Source organism: Mandrillus leucophaeus, unplaced genomic scaffold (genome assembly GCF_000951045.1).
Source record: "Mandrillus leucophaeus isolate KB7577 unplaced genomic scaffold, Mleu.le_1.0 Scaffold93, whole genome shotgun sequence".
In the NCBI taxonomy this organism is placed as follows: domain Eukaryota; kingdom Metazoa; phylum Chordata; class Mammalia; order Primates; family Cercopithecidae; genus Mandrillus; species Mandrillus leucophaeus.
Genome location: NW_012110141.1, coordinates 3,221,608 through 3,247,933, shown reverse-complemented (window position 1 = coordinate 3,247,933; position 26,326 = coordinate 3,221,608). Strand labels below are relative to the sequence as shown.

The 26,326-nt window shown below is 43.9% G+C and overlaps 1 protein-coding gene across 1 annotated transcript in view; it reads left to right on the top strand.

The window, feature by feature from the left end:
- Positions 1-26,326, top strand: part of APBA1 (amyloid beta (A4) precursor protein-binding, family A, member 1) — a 230,839-nt gene that overhangs the window by 191,427 nt on the left and 13,086 nt on the right. The window contains exons 3-9 of the mRNA XM_011970151.1: positions 711-806; positions 5,053-5,092; positions 8,800-8,945; positions 18,550-18,582; positions 19,601-19,687; positions 20,298-20,483; positions 24,432-24,611. Coding sequence (XP_011825541.1) covers positions 711-806; positions 5,053-5,092; positions 8,800-8,945; positions 18,550-18,582; positions 19,601-19,687; positions 20,298-20,483; positions 24,432-24,611 — 768 coding nt within the window. The remainder of the gene's footprint in view (positions 1-710; positions 807-5,052; positions 5,093-8,799; positions 8,946-18,549; positions 18,583-19,600; positions 19,688-20,297; positions 20,484-24,431; positions 24,612-26,326) is intronic.

Sequence of the window (26,326 nt, the reverse complement as noted above, 5' to 3'; positions counted from 1 at the left end):
ATTGAGATAATCATGCAGTTTTTGTTTTTGGTTCTGTTTATATGCTGGATTATGTTTATAAGCCTTATTTTCTGATATACTGTTTGACAAAGGATTTTTGAACTGTTCTAAGAGCGTCCAAGGTAGTGTTCAGATGCTAAAATGCTGAAATTTCTCTGAATTTTCAATAGCCTGTAGACTAAATCCGAAATATTTGAAATCTGAATTGACTAGGAAAATACAGGTGGTATGGTTTCTAGTCGTCAAAATCAGGCCCAGCTGCCTCTTTAAAAATGTGTGTTTTAATTTTTACTTTTCATTTGGATCATTTGGGGCAGGCGATTTTATGAGACATTTGATACCCTAAACATTTGGCTTCATCAGTAAGAAAAAAATATTTTAAACATATTTGTGTAATATCCTTAGCTCAATTCATTTAGGACTTTTGATATTCCACCTTTTCTGTATTTTCTTTCAATATTTGGCCTAAGGGAAATAACAGCCCAGAGCTATGAAATCTCCTTTGAAAGCATGGCAGGAGTTGAAGAAGAAAGCTTGAAAACCACAAGTGTTTTATGTACAGTTGGCAGCTCCTTTCTAAGAGGTTTTCTCCCCATGCAGTGTCTGTTTGGTTGTGTTCTGTTTGCTTCTCTCTCCCGGCCCCTTTCCCCCAGCCAAGTGTCTGCCAAGTCTCTCAAGTTCTTACCGTGTTTCCTCTTGCTGTGTTCTAGTCTCCGTCTCCTGGCAGCTCCTCACCCTTGGGTGCAGAGTCATCAGGCACACCTCTTCACCCCAGTGACCCCGCAGAAGCCTCCACAAATAAAGAGGTAGGGTGCTGTTTTGTTACCAAGGCCATCGGGCCACTTTGCTTTACTGTAATACTGCTCTGTGCTTCCTAATACAGCATTCTACAGCGCTCCTGACCCACATTACCCTGGTGAAAACAATCCTGATTTCTCCTCTCCAGTGTGCAGTTCACCTGTTAAAGCCATGTCATCCAGTTTGATAGCCACTGGCTGCAGGTGTCTAATGAATGAATAAAATGAAAAGTTTATTTCCTCAAGCACAGTAGCCACATTTCAAGTGCTCAGTAGCCACCTGTGATGGCTGTCAGTGGTGGATACTGTATTGGAGAGGGTGGATTACAGAGCATTTGCATCATTGCCGGAAGTGCTGTTGAACAGCACTTGACCTTGGATACCAAAAACTCCACGTACAGCATCTTTCCTCCTGGCGTTACATGCCAGGACTTGCAGTTGCTGTGTGCTTTGGGAAATACGTTAGTTTCTTAAACACTCATTTATTTCAGGCCCAAATGCGATATCTTTCATAAGAATAGAGTGGCCATATGTTCCCAGTTTACCTAGGGTATGGTTCCAGTCCACGCCTGTTGTCCAGGCAGCCCGTCTTATGAGCACGCCCTTCTCTCTTGCTGGTGCGGTGCTGTCTGTGAGAACTTTCCACGATGCTGGAAATGTTCCACTTATGCTCTGTCCACTGTGCTAGTCATTAGCCTCATGTGCCTGTCAAACCCTGGAAATGTGGCCAGTGTAACTGAGGAACTGAAGTTTTCATTTTATCCCATTTTAATTAACTTAAATAGCCACGTGTGGCTGCAGACTGCCAGACAGTGCAGCTCTAAAGTATCCCTTTTGGACAACAAATTCTCTGGTCTCCTTGCTTATGTGGAACATTTCAGTGAGAAGATGCTGCTTTTTCCCACTGAGGTGCTGGAGCTGAGAAAGGGCAGCCCCAGAGGGGAGACACTGCCTTCTCCTGTACCCAAGGTTCTTTTACACCGAGTGAACTGCCACCCACACCTGCTAATGAGCCAACATCAAGTAAATGTTGGTCTGCGCCATAATCTGTGTGTGGGCTCAGCTCACTCTAAATATAGCTGCTCCCTCATCAACACTGAGGAGATGTGTTAAAGAGGTAAACCACATGATGAACGATGGTTTCCTTTTCCCTCATTTTGCTAATAATTTTATGTTAAATGCAATGAAAAAAACAATCTCTGTTTTAAACTGAGTGGCAGATCACTTTTAAAGGAAGTCTTAGTTAAAATTTACCCTTGAGGTACCCTTGAATACACATATATTTGCCATTAAATATGCAAAGGAAAAGTATTTTTATTAATCTGTTCATATTAAACCAAACAATCAAAGATAGACCTTCTCTGAAATGACCAACATTAGAATTTAGACTAGAAATATACTTAGGCCTCCTCTGGTCTTGAACCTCAGACCCTTGGCCGTTTGAAGCAGGAGTGACAGGGGCACAGTTTCTGCTGTTCCCACTGTTCCACAGTTCGCTTCATTCTTACATCACATAGTTGGGTGAGAACGCATAGTAAGAAGAAAAAAAGGACAAGTGCCATGGTGGTAACAGTAATGAGCATTATCATTTCTTGAGCATTGACAATGTTCCAGGAACTGGGCTGAGAAAAATCACAGATAATGTCTCATTTAATTCTTAAAATAATTCTGTGAGGTAGGTATCATTGTCCTCATTTGCTGGTTGAAGAAGCTAAGAGGTTGAGTAACTTACCTGAGATTGTAGAGCTCACAAGTGGTCAGCCAGGATTCAAATCCAGAGCTCATGGGAACCCACACTCTTAACTGCCAAGATCTGCCACTCCCAGAGTAGAAAGTGTTCACAGGCCACAGACTACATGGACAAGGTAGCTTGTCTGTCATTGTTCCGGTTGCCCAATTGTGCCTCCAAGTTCTGCCCATGAGTCAATTTGTGTGACCCCGAAATACAAATCCCAAAGATCTTAGCCTTTAACTTTTTAAATGTAGCTTTATTTATTCTTGAAAGTTAAGGATCAGCAGATGTTCATCTCAGTCCACGTGTGAAATAAAGGGCTAACCAGACATCTAAATATTCAGCATTTGATTATGCTTCAGATATAATAAGGCAAATTTGTTAGTTTCTCAGTCCTTCAAGACTTTGCTCATGTTTCTATGTATCTTTAGAAATGATGATGAAAATCCTATTTGTGTGCAATAGTTAGAGATTCTTCCATTTCACAAAACTCTTTAAAAAAAAAAAAAAATCTTACCACCCCAGAGACTAAGAAAGCTAGTCGTGAGCTCATGAGTAGAGAATAAGTGAATGTACCAAATGCTTTCTGTTGTAGCTCTTAATAAAATGGCTCTTAATTTTAGAACTATAGACTAAAGTAATTCTTTTGTAGCTTCTGCTACAATCTGGACACTGTCTTTGAGATTAGCATTCAGAAAAGTATCCAAATAGAACAAGAAAATGTGAAGTGACTTCTTAGATGTACCTGGAGGCTAAGCAATTTTGATTAAACAAACTCTCATTACCCCAGGTTCTAGTTACTTGGGACAAGGGTAGGGAAATGGTTGGGAAATAGTAACTTAAAAGTTTTTGGCCCCTATGAAGATGCTAGCTTCCATCTGCATAACATGAAGTTATGAGGGTTTTTTTTTTTTTTCTTTAAACCAATCTGAATTAGATTTGGCTGCTGGCCCTCAACTGGGCCTATCTTCTCACTTAGGCAAGTGGAAAATACAATTAATGTAAAGCACTGCTGAAACTGGAGTTCTCTTTCCCCTGTCCACATATCCTGGCTTTTATTTGGTGTGCATTTTCTCATAAACGCATTACTAGCCAGTAACTTTTCTTTCCTGGTGCACTAGGAACCCACCTACTTTGGTGTGCAGAGCCATTTCATCTCAGTGAGCACACATGCAGCAGGTTTACTGAAAAGCTGCCCTGTACAATATATTATTGTGTGATTAGTGTTGAATTGTCATTATCCTGAATTGACCTGGAGTCTTATAACTAGGTTTCTTCAACTGCCCCACTTTTTCACAAAACAATTAAAACTACTATTTTTAGACTGTTGTCCAAGTATTAACTAAGTTATCATCCCTTTGCCATTCCCATCCTCCAAGGAAAGAGCACTGTGTTAAGTGCTAGGTTAGGGAGTTGCTCCCAATGACATCCCAACACTCACCCAGGGCGCTTTCCTCATCCAACCTGCCAGGCACCCCAGAGTCTACCATCTATGCAGGTCAGCCTATCCAACAGCTATTCAGTGCCAGATATCTTTCCTCTTAAAGTCATGCATTTAAATAATCACCTAAGACTGGGTAGGTTCTCAGCAATGAAATTCTTGGCCATGCAAATCTTACCTTCTACGCATTTTAGGGACTTGTCTTTAACAATAACTCTCCACTCTCCTGTGATGCTTGTATCACCCTGGTCCAGACACACCAGCTACAAATTCTACTGGTAAGAAGCAGGGGTGAATTTCTTTCTCTTATCTCAGTCAGTGTTACATCTAGGACATCTGCTTCTGAAAGGAACGTATGGTGAGTTTTGCTCCTCTGAGAGCAGGCAGTTAAGCTGCCATCTAGTCAGGCTCTAAAAGGTGTCTAGCTCATCATCTCTGCTTCCAACAGTGCTGTGAGAACACTGACCTTTGCTCTGAGGTGCAGAAGAAATTCCAGGGTTTACTGGAATTTACTCCATTATTGTGTTCTTATTCAGAAAACACACAATAATGATTTATATAATGGAGTTTTGCAACTAAAATAAATCAGTAGGAGATGGAAGAAAGAGATTTTAAAAACCTCTAGCACACATTTTTAGCACAGTGAGAGATCACTGTGGCAAAGAGTAAAATAAATTTCTCTAAGAGAATTCTTAATTTCAACGTATAGTCATAACGGTGCTTTCACTAATCAGTTTTTCACATGGAAATGCAGATCCTTAAGACTACAAATTGTGCCCTTTTTATTGTTGTTGTTAGAGATTTTTGTCTGTGGGATTGTTTTTTAGTTGGCAAATACCTCTCTGATTGTGGAATGTAAGATTTCTAGGTTATCTAAAATATGAATGGACTATTCTGGGTTTTAGGTAACCTTTACTAATAAATGCATGTTTATCTGCACTTTACTTTCTCTAACTAAAAATGATCAGTAACCAGTAACTGCCACTGATCATGTGTTTATTTTTCATGTTGCATGGATGATTGTGTTAACGCATATTTCATTATACTTTGCTCTTTTTGAAACCTCTTTGTCTTAATTACAGTCAAGAAAAAGCTTGGCTTCATTCCCAACCTACGTTGAAGGTAAGAGCTGAAAAGCAAATATTGAGCACTGAGTCATTCATGAATCTTTTAGTATTGGGGCATATGAAGCACTGAGATATAAGACAATAGAAGGGAAGAAAGGCCATAAAGTCACTTATTCACAATGTTAACAGTCTTAGAATCTTAGACTCAGAAGGGTGATAGCTGGGAGCCTCTCAAAAATCCTACTCACGTCTTTGCCTATTATGTGGATGAGGACTCTGAAATTGGAGTCGAAGCTGTGGGCTTTACCCAGTGTCATGCAGCTTAGCAGTGGTCACATTGGATCAAAAACCCAAGTCTCCTTATTCTGTCCCTGTGCACCCCGTACATTCAATAAGAAAAATTCAAGTGGGAATGAACATTAAGGCAGAAATTTTGGTCTTTTTTAATAAGAAAAACCTTCCCAGCAATTTTCATCTATTATGTGGATGAGCTAGTAATAGTAACGGTTACCGCATGCTTACTCTGCCAGGTTCTGTTCTAAGCACCTCCCATGTAATAACTAATTGAATCCTCACATCAATCCTGTGAAATGAGTTTTGTTATTATCCCCATGTTATAATGAGACAACTGAGGCATCAAGATTATAACTTGCCCAAGATCCCACAGTTGGCATTGCAGAGCCAGGCTATGAATTGGCAGGCTGGCACCATAATTCTCTCTGGAAACCAGTGTCTTTGTGGGGCTGCCACATCTGGTTGTGCAGGTTACTCACTGCACAAGGGCACCTACTCAGAGGCCAAGTGGGGCCAAAGTTCAGCCAAGCTCTGCACTCCAGCTGGAGATTGTACCATCCAAATGGGGCACCAAATCAGGCACCATTTCTCATTCACAAAGAGGCACTCAACTCTCTGGCTAGAGATGGTGCTGAGGGTCTACCTGGGTGCATCACCATTTCCTTGAAGGAGGCTTTTCTGGAGGCCAGAGAATGCCCAGACATCTCTCTGAGGGTGTGTCTGGCCTTTGGATCCTGTGCGTGGACAGTCATTGTGTTCCACTGCCTGGGAAAGGGTTACCAGGGCTCATAAACCTTCATGAACCCTTGGGCTCAAAGCCCAGGACAAGCTCACACTTTTGGTTTAGTTACTCAGGTTTCTCTCTTCAGTCATCTGTAAATTATTTGCATCAGTTTTGTGAGGCTCTGAAATTCTGTGAGAGCACTCTGGGAAGTTTTCTGAAGTTTGAAAGCTGCCTTCTTCATATTCGTCCCCCTGGCCTAGAGATTTTTCAGGCTCAGCGTTAGCCTGAGTGTGAGGATGTCACGTGTGCGTTCTCTCATCCACAGAGCAACCCGAAGGCAGCACTAAAGGGAAACCACGTTCTGAAAGGCCAAAAGAAAACTTGCAATTCTCTGACACAGGATCATTAAGGGTTTAATTTTTTTTTAACTTTGTAAGAATATACTAGCACTGAGCCCAAAGTGAATTTATGAAATTCGGGCTTTTATTTTTCTGGGTGTGATGCGGTGACAGTGACATTCAATTATATTCAATTTCCTGAAAGGATAAATGGCAATAAGATCATATCTCAAAATGTGTTTAGGCCTGATATTTGTGTGTCTTGGCTGCTTGGCATTTCTACAGTCATTTAAATATAATTTGGATTGCTTTTAAACGTTTCCCCATACCCACACTTACTGTAGTCAAAAAGGGACCTTGTCAGTGAATAGCGCCCGTAGCGCCATATCAGAGAAGAATGTATGATGTTACAAGTCCCGTAGAGAAGGTAGTTAGTTTTTGTTTTTCTTTTAACGTTGATTTTTAAAAAATAGATGGAAGACTTTTAAAGTTCATTTCCCAGATGAGATCTTTCTTCTCCATATCTGGTTGGCAATAATGATTATGTTTCAATAACACTGAAATGCATCACCAGGAACTTATCATGGAAGAACTGACAATCTTTTACTTTATATAAAGTGTAATGTGGATTCAGACCTGTTCATATATTATTTTATATGCTTCCCTGCCACACAACTGAACCTGTATATCATATATAGCCCGAATCCGTCTCACATCTATAAAAGATTCGGAGCAGGCCCCTGTGGCTGTTGAGCAGAGTGTGAATTACTGGTAAGTAGTGGAGGCAGATTTGTCTGTGTACCACTCACAGTATTAGCCTCGAAGTCTTGCTTGTAAAAATGGAGAATAAGACAAATAACAGGCTTCCTTATTTAATTACTACATAGATGCTTTGTGAAAGCCCTTCCTAAAACACTTCTAATTTCTTTGTTTCAAGCACCACCTTAGTTTTAGATAAATGAGTAGATTATTTTACATCTGTACTCTGATAAGTAGTTCAGCACAGGAAGCAGCTGTGTAAACTCAAGATGAGCTTGATGTTTAAGGGTAAAAATAAAAAGCATTTCAGATTAGCCTTCCAAGAGGAAAAAGCAAATTGTTTCCATTACAAGTTATCTAATTTAAGACCCTGAGGTTTTAACAGTGAGTTAAAATGTATATTTTAGTCTCCCCAGATGTACCACTCAAGGCAAATAAAATACATAGGGCCAGGCGTGGTGGTTCATGCCTATAATCTCAGCACTTTGGGAGGCTGAGGCGGGCAAATTGCTTGAGCCCAGGAGTCCAAGACCAGCCTGGGCAACATGGCAAAACCCCATCTCTACAAAAACTACAAAAATTAGTCAAGCATGGTAGTGCCTGTAGTTTCAGCCACTTGGGAGGCTGAGGTGGGAGTATCCCTTGAACCTGGGAGGCAAAGGTTGCAGTGAGCCGAGATCACACCACTGTACTCCAGCCGGAGCGAGAGAGTGAGACCCTGTCTCAAAAAAAAAGAAAGAAAATAAAATACATATGTTCAATTGCAGATTAAAATGCCTTTTTAAGTGGACTGTTATACAGTTATATATTAATCACAGACATGTTTTAATTTCGAGTTAGGGTTTACAATTAGAATTACAATTCTAATTGTGGTTAGAATCAGGTGCCCCCAATTAAAATATTTAAAACAGGTTTGACTTAAAAGGCTGGTAACTTAGAACAGAAAATTTGATTTTCCTTGGAATCTGTCTGTGTGTAGGCACAGGCCAAGAACATTATACCCTGTAAGTGAACAAGATTGACAGCACAGGACCGTGGCTTTGAGGTCATGTTATCTGTCTTGCACAATTGAGGTCAGAAGCCATTACAGGAATCCAGACATTCTGAAACAGATATCCTATTTTTCTGATCTATAAATTTGTTTCTTCCATTATGGACTAAATGGGGGAGGAGATATGAATGGGAGGCAAGTAATAGGAATTGCTGTAAAAAGCTTTTCTAAAAAGACAGCCATCTAGTTACTTAACCATTTATCCAGCAAACATGTAGTTGATACCACCTGGGTGACAGTAAGACACAAGAGAATCAGAGGTGAATATGACATGGTCTTTGTCCCTTAAGAGCTCAGTCTAACAGGAGAAACAGTATGCTTTATTGCTGAATTTTATGTTCCATATTTAAGTAAATATTTGCATCACTTTCCATAGTAAATGGTTTTAGAGAAGCAAATTATTCTAGAAACTGTGCCTTCTATTTGAAAATGAGGTGTGGGTGCAGATAGACACAGAAAGATGCCTTAGACCAGCAGGTTTGCTCTGCCTCACCTGTGCCAGTGGTGAGGCATGGAAGAGGGGTGACGTGCCATTGACGGGGTTGGCAGGCCCCGCCCCAGGATGGCTTCCCTCACTGTGGCTCTGTGTGTTACAGTTCCGGGACCCTGCGACCCCGAAGACTTGATCGATGGAATCATTTTTGCTGCCAATTACCTTGGCTCCACCCAGCTGCTCTCAGACAAAACTCCTTCCAAAAATGTGCGCATGATGCAGGCCCAGGAAGCCGTAAGCAGGATCAAGGTGAGGACATCTGGGTGCTCCAGCAGGGATGGTGGGCAGGTGTGGGCACTTGAGCAGTCTACAGCACTGGCCACGGCTCCACATCTAGTTTAGAGGAGAATGGTTTGAGATGACATCAGACAGGCAGTGCTTATGCACGTGCCTGTTAACAAAAATTTCCAAAGTCTACTGGGGTCTTTATGTACAAACATGATCTATTTAGGTTGTAATAAATGGCCAGTCTTGAGAAGAAATACTTATGATCACAACCTTTGAAAAGTTGATGTAATGAGGAAGGATGCCATTTTGAGTATTATGTCTCAAGTGCACGACATGTACCACTGGATTTCCACTGACAGCTGGAGGTCAGTGGCAAACATTCAGGTTACAGAGTTGGTTCAAACTAGGTGGCATTGCTTTTGAACCAGTCCATCCTGTTCAAGCTAGATTGAACTGGCTTGCTTCAAGGACAGTGAACCCTTTGATCAAATCTAACCTGGCTAGTCTAAGGTCAGTGCAAGGCTAATCCAGTTTAAACTAGTTTGAGCCAGTCATAACATGTTTGAATCTGTTTAATCAAGACATAAAAGGAACGAGCCTTTTTGATCCAGGAGGAACCACTCTCGTCTGGTTTAAGTCATTCACAACTAGTTTGAACCATCCAGAACCGGTTTATTCCCATGAATAAATGCAGAAATGCAGAGCTCTAGAATCTCCACCACGATACCAAAACTACCTAGAATAATGGGCAAACCAGGAGTCCAGGAACACTTAAGGTACATTCATGTCATCCACTTGCCATTGTGCCACCAGTACCTGGAACCACTGGGCAGTCTCCCCGAGCCTTGAGGCCATTGTCACCTAGAGCCCTAGGGACAGCAGAACTTCATGATAGAAGTTCAGGACCAGGTATTTCCAGCAAGTTGGAATAGGTTAGACCTTGCAAGAGTCTGTTTTATCCAGTTTCAACTGGTCCAAATGGATTCTTTCCTCAAGGAGCCACTCCATATTTCATACCTTCTCTCTCATACACTTCCAGGTTGCATCCTGGTGTTTGTGTGGTAATGTGGAAGGAGAAAGAGGGACAGGTAGACCGCAGTAACTGAGACTCCTTAATCTCGCAATTAAAGAAAACATTATTCCTTGAGCACTTAGGCATGCAGGGCTGTGCAGGGTCTTGGCAGGGAGGAAAAACAGCAGCTGATAAAGTGAGATCCTTGTCCTCAAGCTCAGCCAGAGTGCCGCCAGAGTGCAGGGGAAGCCTGCAGATGTGAACACCTCTGACCGCTGCCTTCTGCCTGAGAGGTAGAAAGGAACAGTAAGTGACCAACAATTCCAGGAGGTGCTTGCAGAGGAGAGGCAGTTGGCTTGGGCCTCATGCCCAGGCTGATTCTTATGATAGTCACGTGTCCAGACTCCGCCATGTGGTAAATAATAAGCAGCTCATAGCATCACCGACACCGTAATTATGATGCCCCTGAACCCTCAGCTGTCCAGTTATCCTGCAGTTCCCAGGATGCTGTGTGAACAGCCCCATGTCCCTCTCATGGCTTCCTCCTCAGGCTGCTCACTGCCGCTCCTGCTGCTGGGGCCTCTGTGTGTCACCCACTGATCTGACCACCTCTCTGCACTTGGAGGAAATGCTTCTCCCCCAAGCTCAGAGTTGGCCGTTCCCTTAACTCCTCCTAGGACAGTAAGCCTATGCTGCAACTTTTGACATGTCTACTGATGTTTTTATAAACCAGGGAAGAGTGATTTGCAACTGCCTCAAGAGTGGCTGTTGTCACCACCCTGCTAGGCCAGACCTAGTGTCAGGATTACTGACAGGACCTTATAGTTCCTTCCATGTGTCAGGGATCCACTCAGCCACTTCATCTGGGGCACACAAACCTTGCCTGTGCCTCAGAGGCCCTGCTGCCATAAGGCCCATGTCTGTGGTGTTTGTCTTCTTCTAAAATTAGCCTCTCCCAGACTGATGGACAGTGGGAGGGTCCAGTTCTTTTAAGGTAAGCCCCACCCCCTGCCCAAAGAGATGTGCCTTGCCCCATGGCTCCCAACAGTACAACTCCTTGGAGACAGTCTGACCTTCATACCTTTTCGGACTTTGAGACTAAACAATGCTACGGATAGAACTTCACCAGGTTCTTGGGGAGCCGCCCATCCAAGCTTGGCCTAGTTCCCTTTCCCTGTCTTCCCGTTTCTACAAAGTGGTGACATTGTGCCAGAAAGTCTCCCCAAGGTCTTCTCCATCTTAGTTTAGTTGTCTTCCAGGCACAGCATTCAAAGCAACAACCCACAAGCCTCTCAGAGAGAACAAGCTGCTTTTCAGGCACAGTCACATCCTATTTTGTACAGAGCAGAGAACTTTAAATCAAAGAGACATAGAGACATAGTTCTGACTCCACGTGCCCCATGGTTACCAGGTATGCCTCCTGGGCTTCCAGGTGAATGGTGCTCTTAGCTTCCCCAGGTTTGGTGGAAGCCCAAAGGCCTGGTGTGCCTCACTTGGAGTCTCTGATAGACAGGGACTGCCTTCAGAAGATGTGTTTGGAAATGAGTGGGGGCGCCTCTGCTTGTCACCGTGATTGGGGGCGTTTACTGGGCCAGAGCCAGGTGTGCTCAAGACCCTATAACGTCCAGGGCAGAGCCACAAAACAAAGATTTTATCTCTACCAAAATGCCAAAGAGCCCCTATCAAGGAATGCTACCAGAGCCCATTCAGGCAAATCTTCCAGAATAAAGCTGCAGTCTGCCCCCAAAAGAGTACTGAAGACTCCTGAGGTTGAAAACTGCATGTTGCTTTGAGGTTAGTTTTTTCTAGGTTCTATCCATCAAGGTTTCAAAGTTTTAAGGTTCAGGTTTCCTTTGGGACACCTTGTTTATTAGCCCTCCGATAGCTTTGGACTCCTACAGATAGAACATTTATGCCTTTCCAGTCCCCTTATGACACTTAGGTAGTGCTGAGATGGCCTTACAGGGAAAAAGCAGGCACGGGGCACATCACTTGTACATAAAGCAATGTTCAAGGTACACAGCATCCCTGTACCAAAGCTCATCAGTGCCAATTGTATTGTGAATTATCTTTTCTTATTTCCACAGTGGTGTCCTATAGTGTTGTTATTCCTTCTTTAAAGTCCAGCTGCCTCATAAGAAATCAGAGATTTTACTTCAAAGCTTCTGAAGGATTGGTATCCCAAAGTTCCACAGTTCATTTGAACCAAAAATTAGATGGCTCTGTTGATCAGAACAAGCAAGATAGAGGCTTTCTGATTATAAATACATTTTAGACCTGCCTAGAGCAGAATACACATCTGGAAAACATATATTTATTTTTACAAGCAAATTACTCTGGCGTGAGGAATTCATTATAGAGTGGTAAAATTAAATGGTTACATTTCACTCATAACTTATAAGTATCAGTTTACAATGTGCATCTGTGCATTGGAAGGAACTGTTGCCTGTCATTAAATATTTTCTGCTTCATGTTCCTTTTACGTCCATTAAAATGCTCGTCAGATTGGTTGACGTTACCTCTAGCTAGAAGCCTTTTCCAAGTGTAAATGGAGATGCCTGTTTAAGTGAGCACTCTCCAAAAAGTGACTGTGTCAGGGAGCGTACATGGACTTCATCAGTGCAAAGGGAAGCTGGGGGCAAAGAGTGTTGATCCTGAGCAGGCTGGGCTGGGCTCAAGTGGAAGGAGCTTGCACCGGGTGCCCACATGTGCCTGGCAGACACTGCTCTGTAAGGAAGATGGTGCCATGCTGTTTCCGAAAGAGAGACTGACCTTTCAGAACGAGTTATTCTAGGCCACCTTGGCAGAAAGGACACAGAGCATAGCAAAGCTGCAGACTTTATAGCATCCATCCAGGAAAGAAGGAGAAAGAAAAGCTCTGTGGATTTATTTTGCAATCCATTTAACAATGTCCTTAACCCCAAGCTGATTAGTAATTTCTGGCTTGGCACTTTCACCTAAACAAAGGTGGGGGTAGTTTCCTCCTTTGTTTTCTGATTCCTCCTTCTTCCCTCACTTCCTGCAGGGACCCCAGTTTTGTCCCTCTCTTCCTCTGCCTACATTGTTTGTTTGACCAGATGGACGTGGCTGGATGTGAATGAAAACTGCTCACCACGCACCCTGGTACTCATGGTGCTTTATCTCTGAACAGACGCTGACCTTGAAGCTTAGGTTTCCATTTCAAAGCAGTCTTTAATTTCTGTTCCATTTGTCGATTGTGGTGTCTGCCGCTCACGTAGTACCAACTGTATACTAAAATTGAACATTGCTCATTGGACTTGGACTTGGGGTTTTGAAAGTTACTGTTTTCTTAGTTTAACAAAAAACTTACAAGATTCATTGCCACATGGAGAGAGAATTTGGAGCTGCGGTTTGGCCAGGTATTTTCTACTTAATGTGAAAAGAAACAAAAGAATTTGGCCCCAAATGCCAACTGTTGCTGTGCAGACTCCTGTGATAGGCCCTTTCAGAATAAAAATTAACCAATACGCAGTTCTTGAGCTTGAGAAACTTGCAGTAAAAAGAAGCCAAAAAGAATGTTAGGTAACAATAATACAAGGTAAGCTGAGGGCTCTGGAATTTAAAGGCTTTTCTGTCTACCACAGTTTAAGAGATGACATATCTGAGCACAATAGCAGAATTAGAAGACATCTGCCATTAAATTTTGTTTGTTTGTTTTGGTCTTTGGTCCCTCCCTAATGTGTTCATTCTGCCTTTGTTGGTCATCATTTTTGAGAAGTAATATCCTTCCAGAGAGCCCTCATGTACTTTAGGGGATTGCATTAGAGCTCTGGTTCTCAAAGCATGATCCCCGGACCAGTAGCATCAGCATTGCCTATGAACTTATTGGAAATACAGGTTTTCAGGCCCAACCCCAAACCTACTGAGTCAGAATCTCAGAAGGTGGCACCCGGGAGTCTGTGTTTTAACGAGCTGTCCAGGAGATTCCGCTCTGCACCAGCGTCTGGGAACCACTGCCTTAGAGAAGGTGGACCCGCCAGTGTGTGAGGCATCTTTCCTCCCACTGTGCCCTGCAGCGTTCTAGTCAGGCTAAGCGCTTGTCACTAATAGAGTTCCACTGGCACATGAGCTCAAGAAAATAGATCTCCTTTTCGGATATTTGCTACAGATGTCTTCCTCTTAAAGGCTCTGGGAAGTCCTGCACTAAGAAGATTTCATTCACTTTAACTAGCAGCTCCCATAATTACTTGAGCACAGAATACATTGTTACCATGCGATAGATACCTGCTAAGTGTCACCATTTGATAGATACCTGTCTTATTGGTAGTATTCTCTGGAACATGTTTTGGGAGAAACTTCTAGAGAGAGCTTTGTGCTATGTGCTGTCGGTCTTTAGTGTGCCCTAGATAGAAACACACCTCTCCCCTAACAGCGTGGGACTCATGCCTACCTCCTATCTGGAGAGAGCCCGACTGGAAGCCAGCACAATGAGCTCACTTGTCTTCCTTGCTCTCCACTGCATCTCTACCTTGCCTTCCACTCTCATTCCCACTTCATTCTCTGCTCTTCAGCCAGAAGACAGGGTGGCCTGCTGAGCCCTACCTGAACCACAGAGACTGCTTCGTGTCCATCCACCCGGAGGGTGGTGTTCTGTCTCCATTCTTCCTCTGAGGCTTATGCAATTAGATTACAAATGGTGTTTAGGTATCTTGTGGTCCATGCATTTTGGCAAGCTGCATTCATTGTCAAATATTCATATATCCATCTTAACTAGCCTGTCCCAAAGATCAGATTTTTTCATTCTTTTGTGATTGTCTCAAAATTATGATTTCATTGTAGAAGTAAAATATCTATCATTATAGCTTTGCCTAAGTTGTATCATTTCCCAGCTTAGTTGAAAAAGTCTATGATCAGTAAAGTATTAGGCCCTTCACATGCATTATCTCATTCTCATGTACTCCTCAAAATGGATGAGGTAGAGAATATTGTGAGGTAGGTATTGTTCACCGCATGGTGTAGACAAATGGAGAAGTTTACAGATGACAAGCTTGCCCCAGTTGCACAACTAGGGGTTTACAGTGGAGTGAGATTGCCAGAATTTGAATCTCTGTTCTGCCACTTCACAGCTGTGTGACCTGGGGCAAGTTAATTAGCCTCTCTCTGCCACATTTCCCTCTTCTGAAAAATGAGGATAACACAATGTAGGCAGAAATGGCAACATCTACTTAAACCTCGTGTTTCATGGGATTGATCATGGCTTACCACCTAGCAGGGTAGTAGCTCACAGGGGTGTTGTACGCTTTTACACTGATTTATGGGAAATACTTCGAAGGATTCTGGCACATAACAAGTTCTCAGCAAATGTCAGTGGGGAAAGAAAAGATAGAATAGTCAGGAGCATCCCTGGCACGACTAATCTAGAGTGTCTTAACAACGGCAGAAACTCAGTACACATTGTGGATGGAGTAAGTGGGTGGGTGGTGCTGCAGTTTGTCCTTTGCACCACACCCCGCCATGTGGTAAGCCATGATCAATCCCAGGAAACACAAGGGTTTAAATAGATGTTGGCATTCCTGGCTTAAAAATGCATGCTGGCCTTATGTTTCTCTTGGACCCCTTTCTGCTACCCTAATTTCTCATTCTGGCTCCAACTCTCCCATCTTCTGTGATGTTATATTTAAATTTTAAATTATAATTTATTGTAGGGTACTTGGATATCATGAGTGATTTAAAGATGGTATTACTCTAAATCCACAGAATATTTTTAACTTCATAAAAACTGTTTCAGACCAGGCGCAGTGGCTCACACCTGTAATCCCAGCACTATGGGAAGCCAAGGCGGGTGGATCACCTGAGGTCAGGAGTTCAAGATCAGCCTGGTTAACATGGTGAAACCCCGTCTCTACTAAAAATACAAAAATTAGCTGGGCATGGTGGCAGGTGCCTGTAATCCCAGCTACTCAGGAGGCTGAGGCACGAGAATTGCTTGAACCTGGGAGGCGGAGGTTGCAGTGAGCCAAGATGGCACCACTGCACTCCAGCCTGGGCGAAAGAGCGAGACTGTGTCCCCCCATCCCACCCCCCCCCAAAAAAAAGTTTCAGAATACTTTTCATGAGACTCGGTTTGCCTTTTGGATCCTCTTCCTCAACACCAGTTCCAGAAAAAAAAAAAAAGGAATTTGGGTACTCGAGGGATGGTGGAACCTATTTTCTTTTGAAAGAGTTCTTTCAAATTGGTTCCCTAGAGTTGAATTTTGACCAACAGCTGTCAGGTTTGGTATCCAAAGTAATGGAAATTCCTATATTGCTGCCATATCATTTCAGGAGAGGTCAAGGTCAAACAAACATTAAAGATCTCCCAGCTGTCAGTTATGCAGGTTATAACTGACGCCAGTCAGAACATCCCTGGCCAGACTCTGGGATTCCACATGGGAATCCTCGTGGTGTGGCGTGGTGTAACATCAGCATACGGTCACTTCCCAGATGCAGAAATATTTCCACTGCAATGTGCAGCAGTCAGGATGACACAGTTGCTACCTTCAGACTTTTTGAGAGCAGACTATTCACTGTGAACTCATGGCCACCAGTAAGAACAGCAGGGCATCTGTGCGGGAGTGCGGTTGCCCTAGTTTCCCGGGTGTACCAGAGATTCGCTATGTGGTGTCTGGATGGCTGACTCATCCAGTTTCTCTACAATGAGGCAGTATAGGCAACATATTTTAGTCACTAATGAAACAGAGATGTGCTGCTGAGAGCAGAGGAGCTTTTCTACCAGGTGAGTACCCAGGAATATGAGAGAGCAGTTCTTCCTACACCCCACTCCCATTACCACAACAGCATCTGCAGTTTGGCCATTGACTCACCATTATTTGTAGAAGATCTGTATAAATAGCAAGCCTTAGCAAAAGGCAAGAAATTGCATCATGACCTAGGTCAATTATAATCATATAACAGCAAACACAAATATAGTGCTTAGAATGTACAAGGCACTGAAGAGCTTTGCATGTATTCATTTTGTCCTCAAAACAGCCCTGTGAGGTAGATACTATTTTTATCTTCATTTTGCAGATGAAGAAACTGAGGCACAGAGATGTTCAGTGGCTTGCCTCAAAGTCACACAGCTAGTAAATGGCAGAGCCAGGACTTGGTTTTGGACAATCCAGCCCCACTCTCTGCTTTTATCAACTATGCTGTCTTTTAATTGTGAGCAAAAGGGAGTATGGTACATCCATTTTTAGTTAGATGTAAACTATATTAATATTACACAAATTTAAGGCAAGAAGTATTACTAGAGCTAAAGAGGGAGAACAACGAAAGGATCAATTTATCAAGCAGGCATACCATCCTACATATGTGCGTGCCTTATAACACAGCTGTAAGATAAAGTAAAGATTGACAGAATCAGGATACACAGATAAATCCACATAACAGCTGGAGGTTTTGACACACTCAATAAATGATGGAACAAGCAGATTAAAGAACCAGCAAGTACATAGAAGGTTTGAACAATACTCTTAACCAACTTAATTGACCTAATTGTCATTGATGGAACACTGTCCCCAGCAACTACAAAATGCATATGTTGAAGTCCACATGGCACATCCATCAAAGTCAGTCATGTACTGAAACATAAAACTAAGCCTCAGCATATTTCAAAAGATTGACGTACAGACTGTGTTCTCTGACCACAGTGGGAATTAATTCCAAAATCAATAGAAAAAGATAACTAGAGGCCGGGCATGGTGGTTCGCACCTGTAATCCCAGCACTTGGGGAGGCCGAGGCAGGTGGATCGCCTGAGGTCAGGAATTCGAGACCAGGCTGGCCAACATGGAGAAGCCCCATCTCTACTAAAAAATACAAAAATTAACCAGGTGTGGTGGCTCATGCCTATAATCCCAGCTACTCGGGAGGCTGAGGCAGTAGAATCTCTTGATCCTGGGAGGCAGAGGTTGCGGTGAGCCAAGATCACGCCATTGCACTCCAGCCTGGGCAACAAGAACAAAACTCCATCTCAAAAAAAAAAATAATAAATAAAAAATAACTAGAAAATCCCCAAATGTATCAAAATTAATAATACAATTCTAAATAATCCAAGGTTCTAAGAAGAAATTGCAGTGGAAAATTGAAAAAAAAATTAATGGAATAATGATTAAGTTGAAACACACAAAAATTTGTGGAATACATCCAAAGCAATGCTTAGAGAGAGATTCATAGCTTTGAATATCAGAATAAAGTTTGAAAAGCCGTAATTTAAGTTTTTATCTCAGGAAACTGAGAAGTCAGCAAATTAAACCCAAAGAAAGTAGAAGGAAATAAAGGTCTATGCTGAAATCAGTGAAATAGAAAACCAGGCCTACAATAAAGAAAATTAACAGAGCCAAAACTTGGTTCTTTGGAAAGATCAATCGCAATTAAGTATAAGAAGCACCCAACACATTTCCTTTGTCTCACTTCACCACTTCCCACATACTAAATTCTGAATTACGACATTGATTGTCTTTAGACTGGGATTTTTAAAAGCCAGTCCTCTTCCCACAGAAACGCTTTATGCCACTATTCAGTATTAGTTTGTCAATTCCCTTTTTGACTTTGAGTCTCCGCAAATTCTTTCTAACTATTCTCCTGTCTCTGTTTGTTCCATGCTAAGCAGATGGCCCAGAAATTAGCCAAAAGCAGGAAGAAGGTGCAGTACAAACAACTTCATCAGCTTGGTGTTATGCCTGTTCTTTTCATTCGTTTCTGTTTTACCTTTTTATATTTTCGTGTTTTTGTTTTCTGCATCCAGCAAGTTTTTGTTCAGATTTCTTTTTGAACCGCCCCATAAGCCAGCATTTCTCAAAACTCAGTTGCCGAAGGTGGCCGTTTTCTGTTGCTCATTAGTCATTTCACTTCAGAGGAACGACAGGGAGCAGATTGGAGATGCTAAATGAATCATATAGTAGTATGGAAGTTCCAACCATTCAGGAGCATCGATGTGGCAGGGACTTGAGTCTGTTCGATTATAGTTATGCTTGATTTGTGGATTTGTCAGATTGCTGGATGCAAAAAAGAAAACTCGCTAATAACCACACATGTACAGAGTTAAGCCCTAAATGAACCAGACTGCGCTTTTTGGTTGTGGAGCTTCTAGGTGCTTATGAACTACTACTCCTGGGACGTTGAGGCATTGGGGCTCTTCCTTAATGGGGTGGCTTCAGGACTGCTTCTGTGTTGCTGGGGTGGTGTGTAAAATGTAAAGACCCTCTTACCAGAACTGCATCCAAATGGCTTCATTTGCAGCTGCTATGAACATTGTCTTCCATCGGCTCAAGCAGAGGCAAATTCTAAGCGACTTCCCCAAGGTCTTTTGGTATGAGATTTTTGCCCTATTTCTTCAATCTGTTGGGCTCCAAAACCCTTACAGAGAGCGCCACTTGCCATCATCGTTCAAACAGTGAAATCTACTGCAGTGAGTTACTGCTTCTATAGGGGAGGAAGAAAAGGGGATTCTGCGTTTTTCCCTATAACCTAAAGGTGCTAACTCTTGTCCATGTGTCCATCCTCTGTGTGGTACCTTCAGCTTTGGCAGTTTAAGCCTAGAGTCTGTATTGCTGTTCTGGTAACTGTGTCTTGGTGCCTCTGTGTGAGCTAACCTGACTCCTTCTGCATCTGGGTCAGGGCAGTGTGGTCAAACTTTCTCTTGGTGCATTTTTTCTTCTCAGGCTCCTGAAGGCGAATCTCAGCCAATGACTGAGGTGGATCTCTTCATTTCTACCCAGAGAATCAAAGTGCTGAACGCTGACACACAGGTATCAGCTGGCTTCCACCTTTCCCAGGGGGAAGCTTAGTGGCATCGTAACTCAGAGATGCATGTGTCGGTAGAGCGGCTGTCCCCAGATGCTGGGCCCCAGTGAGCTAGAAGGTGGTGTTCACAGTGCCTGCTGCTGGATGGGGTTTGGGATTGCTTTCTTAAAGCCCAAAAACGCCCCTAAGACATGGATGACGTTTAGCATTTTCAGAAATTTTAATCAGAGGATTCATTAATGTGGACACATTCGTCTTTTAAGAAATTGGGTTTAAAATCATTCATACACTCCTGCACACAAAAACAGAAACAGCCATGCCATTTTGATTTTTTTTGTCTTTTTTTTTTTTTTTTAACTTCCCCACAAGAGATTCTACTGTTTGGAATTTCTTATTTCTTTTCACCTGCCACAGATCATTTCCTGCTCTTGGTTAGCCAAGGGAAATGCCCTCAGGCCTGGGTGGGGATCCATTAATCCCTCACCATGGGCTTTGCAGTGAGCCGGGGAGCCCACCCTGCATGTGAACATACTTGACTGGCTATGGGGTGGCAGGCGCTCTCTTGGGTCATTAGATGCTGAGCTGGACTTACCTGCCCTCTCCTCCTGCCTCCAGGAGACAATGATGGACCACCCTCTGAGGACCATTTCCTACATTGCGGACATTGGGAACATCGTTGTGCTGATGGCCCGCCGGCGGATGCCTCGTTCCAACTCCCAGGAGAACGTGGAAGCCTCCCACCCGTCCCAGGATGGGAAAAGGCAGTACAAGATGATCTGCCACGTCTTCGAGTCTGAGGATGTAAGGGTTGCTTCCTTTGATCTCCTTCTGGGTTAGGTTCTCTTGACTTTTCAGAACCTGATTCAGTCTAATTCATCACACATGAAACATGTATTTACTGTGCACATACTGTGTGTCAGGCACTGTTCCAGCACTAGAGATACAAGTCTGAATAAAACAGACAGGGTACTCATCGCAAGGGCTGAAAGGAGACAGAAAAGCAATAGGTAAATATACTTAATGTAAAATTGGGTAGTGGGGAGTGCTCCACAGACAAATAAAACAGGGTCAAGGGATGGAGGGACAGGGGCTATGTCAGGTAGGGTGATCAACAAAGCCCTCGCTTGAGGAGGTGACCTTGGAGCAGAGACCTGAATAAAGTGAGAATGAGGAAGGAGCAGGTGTGAAGGCCCTGAGTCAGGGGCTAGCTGCGTTTCCCTTTGAGGAAGGGAAAGGAGGCTGAGTTATTAGAGACTTTGGGATGAGGTGAAGAGTAGGAAGAATTTGGCCCCCCTGTAGGGGTTTGAGCAGGTCTGCCCAAGCATGAGGGCATTTTGGGAGGACAGTTCTTTGTGGTCCAGGACCATCCTCTGGGCTACAGGAAAGTTAGCATCCCTGTCCCTCCCCAGCAAACAACAGCACTACCCACCCCAGTCCTTAGGAAAACCAGCTCCTCTTCCTGGCACAAAGTCAGTGATTCCTAAGCTCCATTTCTCTGGGTGATGTGGTCAACAGAGAAAATTTGTTTACAACAGAAGCCATTTTTTCATTTGGCCTGCTTTCAGGGTTGTAACCCAAGCTGCTAGTGAGGCCACCAGGCTGCAAACTGCATTAGCACCTGAGCTGCTCCTAGGTGCTCCCCTACTTCCCCTCGCCATCCTGGGCCTCAGAAGCTGCCTCCCAGGGGAGGCCACAGCCCCATAGTAATCTTTAACAGCAGAAAACTCACCCACCGCCTGAGGACCATTGCTTTTGACCGTTCTCATGTTTTCCTCCTGACGCAGAGGAATAAGCTCTGTTTCCCACATGGAGCACAGAGTCCTGATCTGTGAAGAGAAGATGGTGTCTTGTAGCCTTGGTTCCTTCAAAGAGGTCATTATTCTCCAGTACAGCATTCATCTAGCTGCAGAAATTGCCTTCCTCTTGGAAGTTAGGTGTCAGCAGCCATCCTGCTTTTTTCTCCAGGGAACCAGAGCTGTCGGGGCTGTGGGCACAGAGAGGAGATGCCGACACTTACTGTCACCATCCTTTACTGGTCTTGTTCTCTAGAAAGCAGCCACAGGACAAGGTCACTGGGAGGACAGAGAGCTTGAAATACCTCTGCCTGCCATTCTCCCTACTGTTCCTGTAAAGCTGAGGCCAACATGCAAACGGGGGAAAATGAGTTTTAGGAGGTTCTCAGAAAGTTCCAAAAGTGAAAATTTGGACTTTTAAGCCTCCTGTGTCCTGCAGGCCAGTGAAAAGACAGAGTTACAGGGATCAAGGATCCCTGTGGGCCCCACCGCCACCTCCATCTGGCTGGAGCTCTTAGGGAGGGGTTTCTTCTCCTTGGGGTGCCCTTGGGTCCGCCAGGGAAGAAAGGAAAGAATGGAGAAGCAAGAGGTAAGCAAGAGTAGACCTGGAACCTTACCCCTTTGCTTTCACTAGAGCAGGGCCAGAGTGTGCTGGCTCCAGAACTGGGCAAGCTGGGCTTGAGTCCTTCCTCATCCAAGCTGTGCAGCCACTAAGCCTCAGGCTGCTCTTCTGCAGGACGATAGTGCCTCCCTCGCCAGGCTGCTGCAGCACTCTCATAGATACTGCAGTTAAAGCCTGATGTGTGGCACATGGCTAGTGGTCCATAAATCCCAGTAGCCAGTGCATTCACCGGGGGCATCCACTAATGGTGATCAGGAAGTCGACTGGTCACATTCTCAGGTATATATTTTTCAGTTTGTCTACATGCACCTCTCTGATGCCGAAAGCAATGCCTTACTCCTTCCGGTTTTACAATAGGTGGACGGTGGTAGTCCTTGATGTGACTTGTAAAGTCACCAGATTCTCACAGTGAGAAAAGTTCAGTATTTCTTTTCCCATAGCCAGTCACATGGAAAGTTCCTGTTTTGCTGTTAATAAGGTGCTTTTACCAACATTTAGGAAAGGTGGGGAAAGTGGAGTGGAGGTTAGAATTGTGTTTTTAAAACACTGCTCTAGAGATGTTCTGGTTTGGCTTTGTTTTTCTGCCCATCAGAATTCACAGAGAAGCTGTCCAGTGTGGTGGTCAGGAGGATGGGCTCTGAATTCAGCCCCCAGCCCCTTCTCAGGAAGTGTGCAGTTTAACCCCTCAACCTCCATGTCCTGGTCTACCCAATGGGGACACTAATACAGATCCATGGTTCCAAAGTCTAGAAAGCTCTGAGAAACAAAAGGGATTTTTGCAGTCAGGTGGCTGATAAACCTGCCTTGCCTGCCGGGAGGCCATTTATAGGATTTGTCCAGCTTACCATGAATCTTACACATTTTGCCACAGAAATGTTACTGTGCTCTGTGTACTTCCCCAGACCCTAAGGGAGGTTATGGCACAATGTCCAGTATTTGCACCCTGCTACCTTTCTAAAATTGGAAAAGTTTTGAATTCTGAAACAGAGCCTCTCACATTCCAAGTGAAAGATTGTGGACCAGTCATACTAATAGCTGTCATAGAATTGATATGCAGATTCAGTGATGGTCCTTGTATAGCATTTACTTTTCATAGCATATACCTTGTGTAGCATTTACTGCAGCATAGCCACATGAGAAGTGTTCAGTTGCTGTTGGCTATCTGGATTAATAATGTTGCTTAATTAATGCAGGGAAAAGCTATCAAAGCCCAGTGCAGAAGTCAGTGCCACCTCCTGTAAGCTGTGTGACCTTGAGAGGTTCCTTTGTGTCTCTGGGCCTCCATCTCCTCAACTGGAAAACACAGGGTTGGACCAGTCAGAGTTCTCAACTCTGTTAGATCCAACACTCCCTTTCTACAATAAATATTTTATTAATGACCCATTACTATCCTGAAATGAAATTCATAGCTAATATAACCTCCCCTATTGAAAAATCTTTCACAGAATAATCAAATTGTGGCCATAAATGTAATATAAAGGAAAGATAAGTGGAAAGCAAGCTAAAATAAAACCATATTACAATATGTATTAATAAATGCTCTGGCGCAACCATTCTGAAAGGCATAATGAGGTAGTCAGGATGCTTATACCTACCTGATTAAGCTTGAATGTAGCAGAACACAGTGTGCAGTGGGATATGGTAAACACTTTCTAGTTGATATTTCAAATTGAGGGCTACATAACATGTATGTGTCTACAAGCACATGCAGAATCACCATGCACAACAGCACATGTGCAGGTTGATAGGTACGTGATTTATCGGCAGCACAGATACCACAACAGCACTGATGTTGATGATTTTTCGAAGTCATGAAGCTTCCTTCTGGTGAAGTACTGAATGAAGCAAAATAACATCTTCTCTCAATTCACACAGTATTATTCTTGAAATGTTTGATGTGTATTAGAGTCACACAAAGTCTTTGTGTTTATGTATAAATTGGAGTTGAATCCTGGACTCAGATAACTGTAAACAAGTATTGCATGCTCATGAATGTCCAGTGGGATCTGTGAAGATGATGCAGGGTATAGAATGACTCATCACTGTATCAAGCTGTTTTTTGCATGGCGGGATATTCAGCATCTCTGACTCCTGTCTGCTGAATGCCGGTAGCTCCCTTATGATCATCATCATAATCAAAAACATCTCCAGTCATTCTGAAAACGGCCCCTGGCGGGCACTGGTAGCCCCATGTAGAGCCACTGGCCCAGCAGGCGTGATATCTAGGGCTTCTTCAAACTCCAGGAGGGCCATTGTTCAGGTGGGAAGCGCGCCAGGCTGCTCACCAGATGCACTGCTCTGCTGACCATCTTTCCTCTCTGGCTGTTGTTCCAGGCTCAGCTGATTGCACAGTCCATCGGACAGGCATTTAGCGTGGCGTACCAGGAATTCCTCAGGGCCAATGGGATTAACCCCGAAGATCTCAGCCAGAAGGAGTATAGTGACCTGCTCAATACCCAGGACATGTACAACGATGACCTGATTCACTTCTCCAAGTCGGAAAACTGTAAAGATGTGGGTACTTTCCTGAAGCTGTTCTCCAGGCTGGGTCAGCTGGGTAGGGGCCTGGAAAGGGGGGCATCCTGCCGCGGAAGTGAAGGCAGATCAAGGGTGAGGAGTGCAGTATTGGCAGGACATCGTGAAGTCACTCACACCCATCTCTTGCTCCCCCGCTCTGAGGCCCTGTCATGAAATGCTATTGTGTATAAACAGAGAGGCAGCACATCCTCTGCTCCTGGTCATCCTGAGCTAAGTTTGGAGTGGGTCCCAGAGGCAGATAGGACCTGAACTCTGCCTGTACAAACCCTGCAATCTAGGTAAGGGCACTGAAAAAGTTAAGTAATGGTGCCAGGACAGGCACTAATCAAAACCAACTACTCTTGGACAAACAGAGAAGATCTCGGGTTTCAGACAAAAGATGCTGTGGTCCTCTGGGGATGACCTGTGGTTTCAGACTGAGCTCTTCAGGAGTGCCTGTAGGAAGACGAGGCTATCTGAGCTGATCTGGCGATCTGGGGATTGTAGGGGCAAGCCGAGGGTAGGGTCTATGGAATGGTTGGAAGCCTGGAGGTCAGAAAGTTCCACATTTGTCTGGGGAATGGGGAAGTATGGTTTGGCTAGAGCAGGAGGTGGGCACAGGAAAGGAGATAGATGGGCCTGAGGTCTGGGTCAGGACTAGAGGGCCTGCAAGTCCAGCTGAGGGGTTTGGACTTGATCCCATAGGTAAAAAGAACTTTTAATGAGAAAGCGATCATTTGATCCACTGGGGTCTGTCAGGTGTCTTAGGTCAGATTCCCCAGAAGCAGAGCCTGAGGCAGGGATTCTTGTCACGGAGGTTTGTTGGAAAAGTGCCTCAGAACAGAAGGGATGTGGGAAGCTTGGTGGTGGGACACCAAGGAAGGGTGCCCCACCTTTCTGCAAGGAGCTTCCTTCTGACCCAGAGGGAAGCTCCATGGCTCAGATTGCAGGACAGATTTATCTCACCTTGGAGCAAGGGAGCTGGCAAGCCTTTGTACCCCACGCCGGTCATTGGCCAAGGCTGGACAGGGGGTGTATGAATTCGCTAGGGCTTCTGTCACAAAGTACCATGGACTGGGTGGCTTCAACAACAGAAACCTATTGTCTCACAGACCTTGCAGCCAGAAGACCAAAAGCAAGATGTTGGTAGTGTTGGTTCCTTCTGAGGGCCATGAGAGAAGAATCTGTTCGAAGCCTCTCTCTTTGGCTTGTAGATGGCTGTCTTCATCCTGTGTCTTCACATCATCCTTTCTCCATGCATGTCTCTATGTCCAAATTTCCTCTTCTTTTTTTGATACCCATGACAGACAACCATTCCTCTTCTTACTTAAGGACACCAGCATATTGGATTAGAGCCCATATTAATCACCTCATTTAAAATTGGTTACCTCTGTTAAGACCTTATCTCCAAATAGTCACAATCTAAGTCTAAGGCACTGGGGATTGGGAAGTCAACACACAAATTTTGGGGGGATACAATTCAACCTTAACAGAAGGTGTCTCCCATTCAGCTAAGGACAGTTCTCCAGGGAAGGGGCTGACTGTGAACTTCAGCAGCTGGGGGAAGCAGACATCAACCTGTGAAGGGGACTTTGTCAAGTCCCCCAAAAATACACATACATACTCTTTGTTGGATGCTTCCAAGAGGTGCAGTACCTTTTAGTGGCATCTCTGCAGGCCTCCCCAGAGTGCAAGTATCCAACATCAACTCC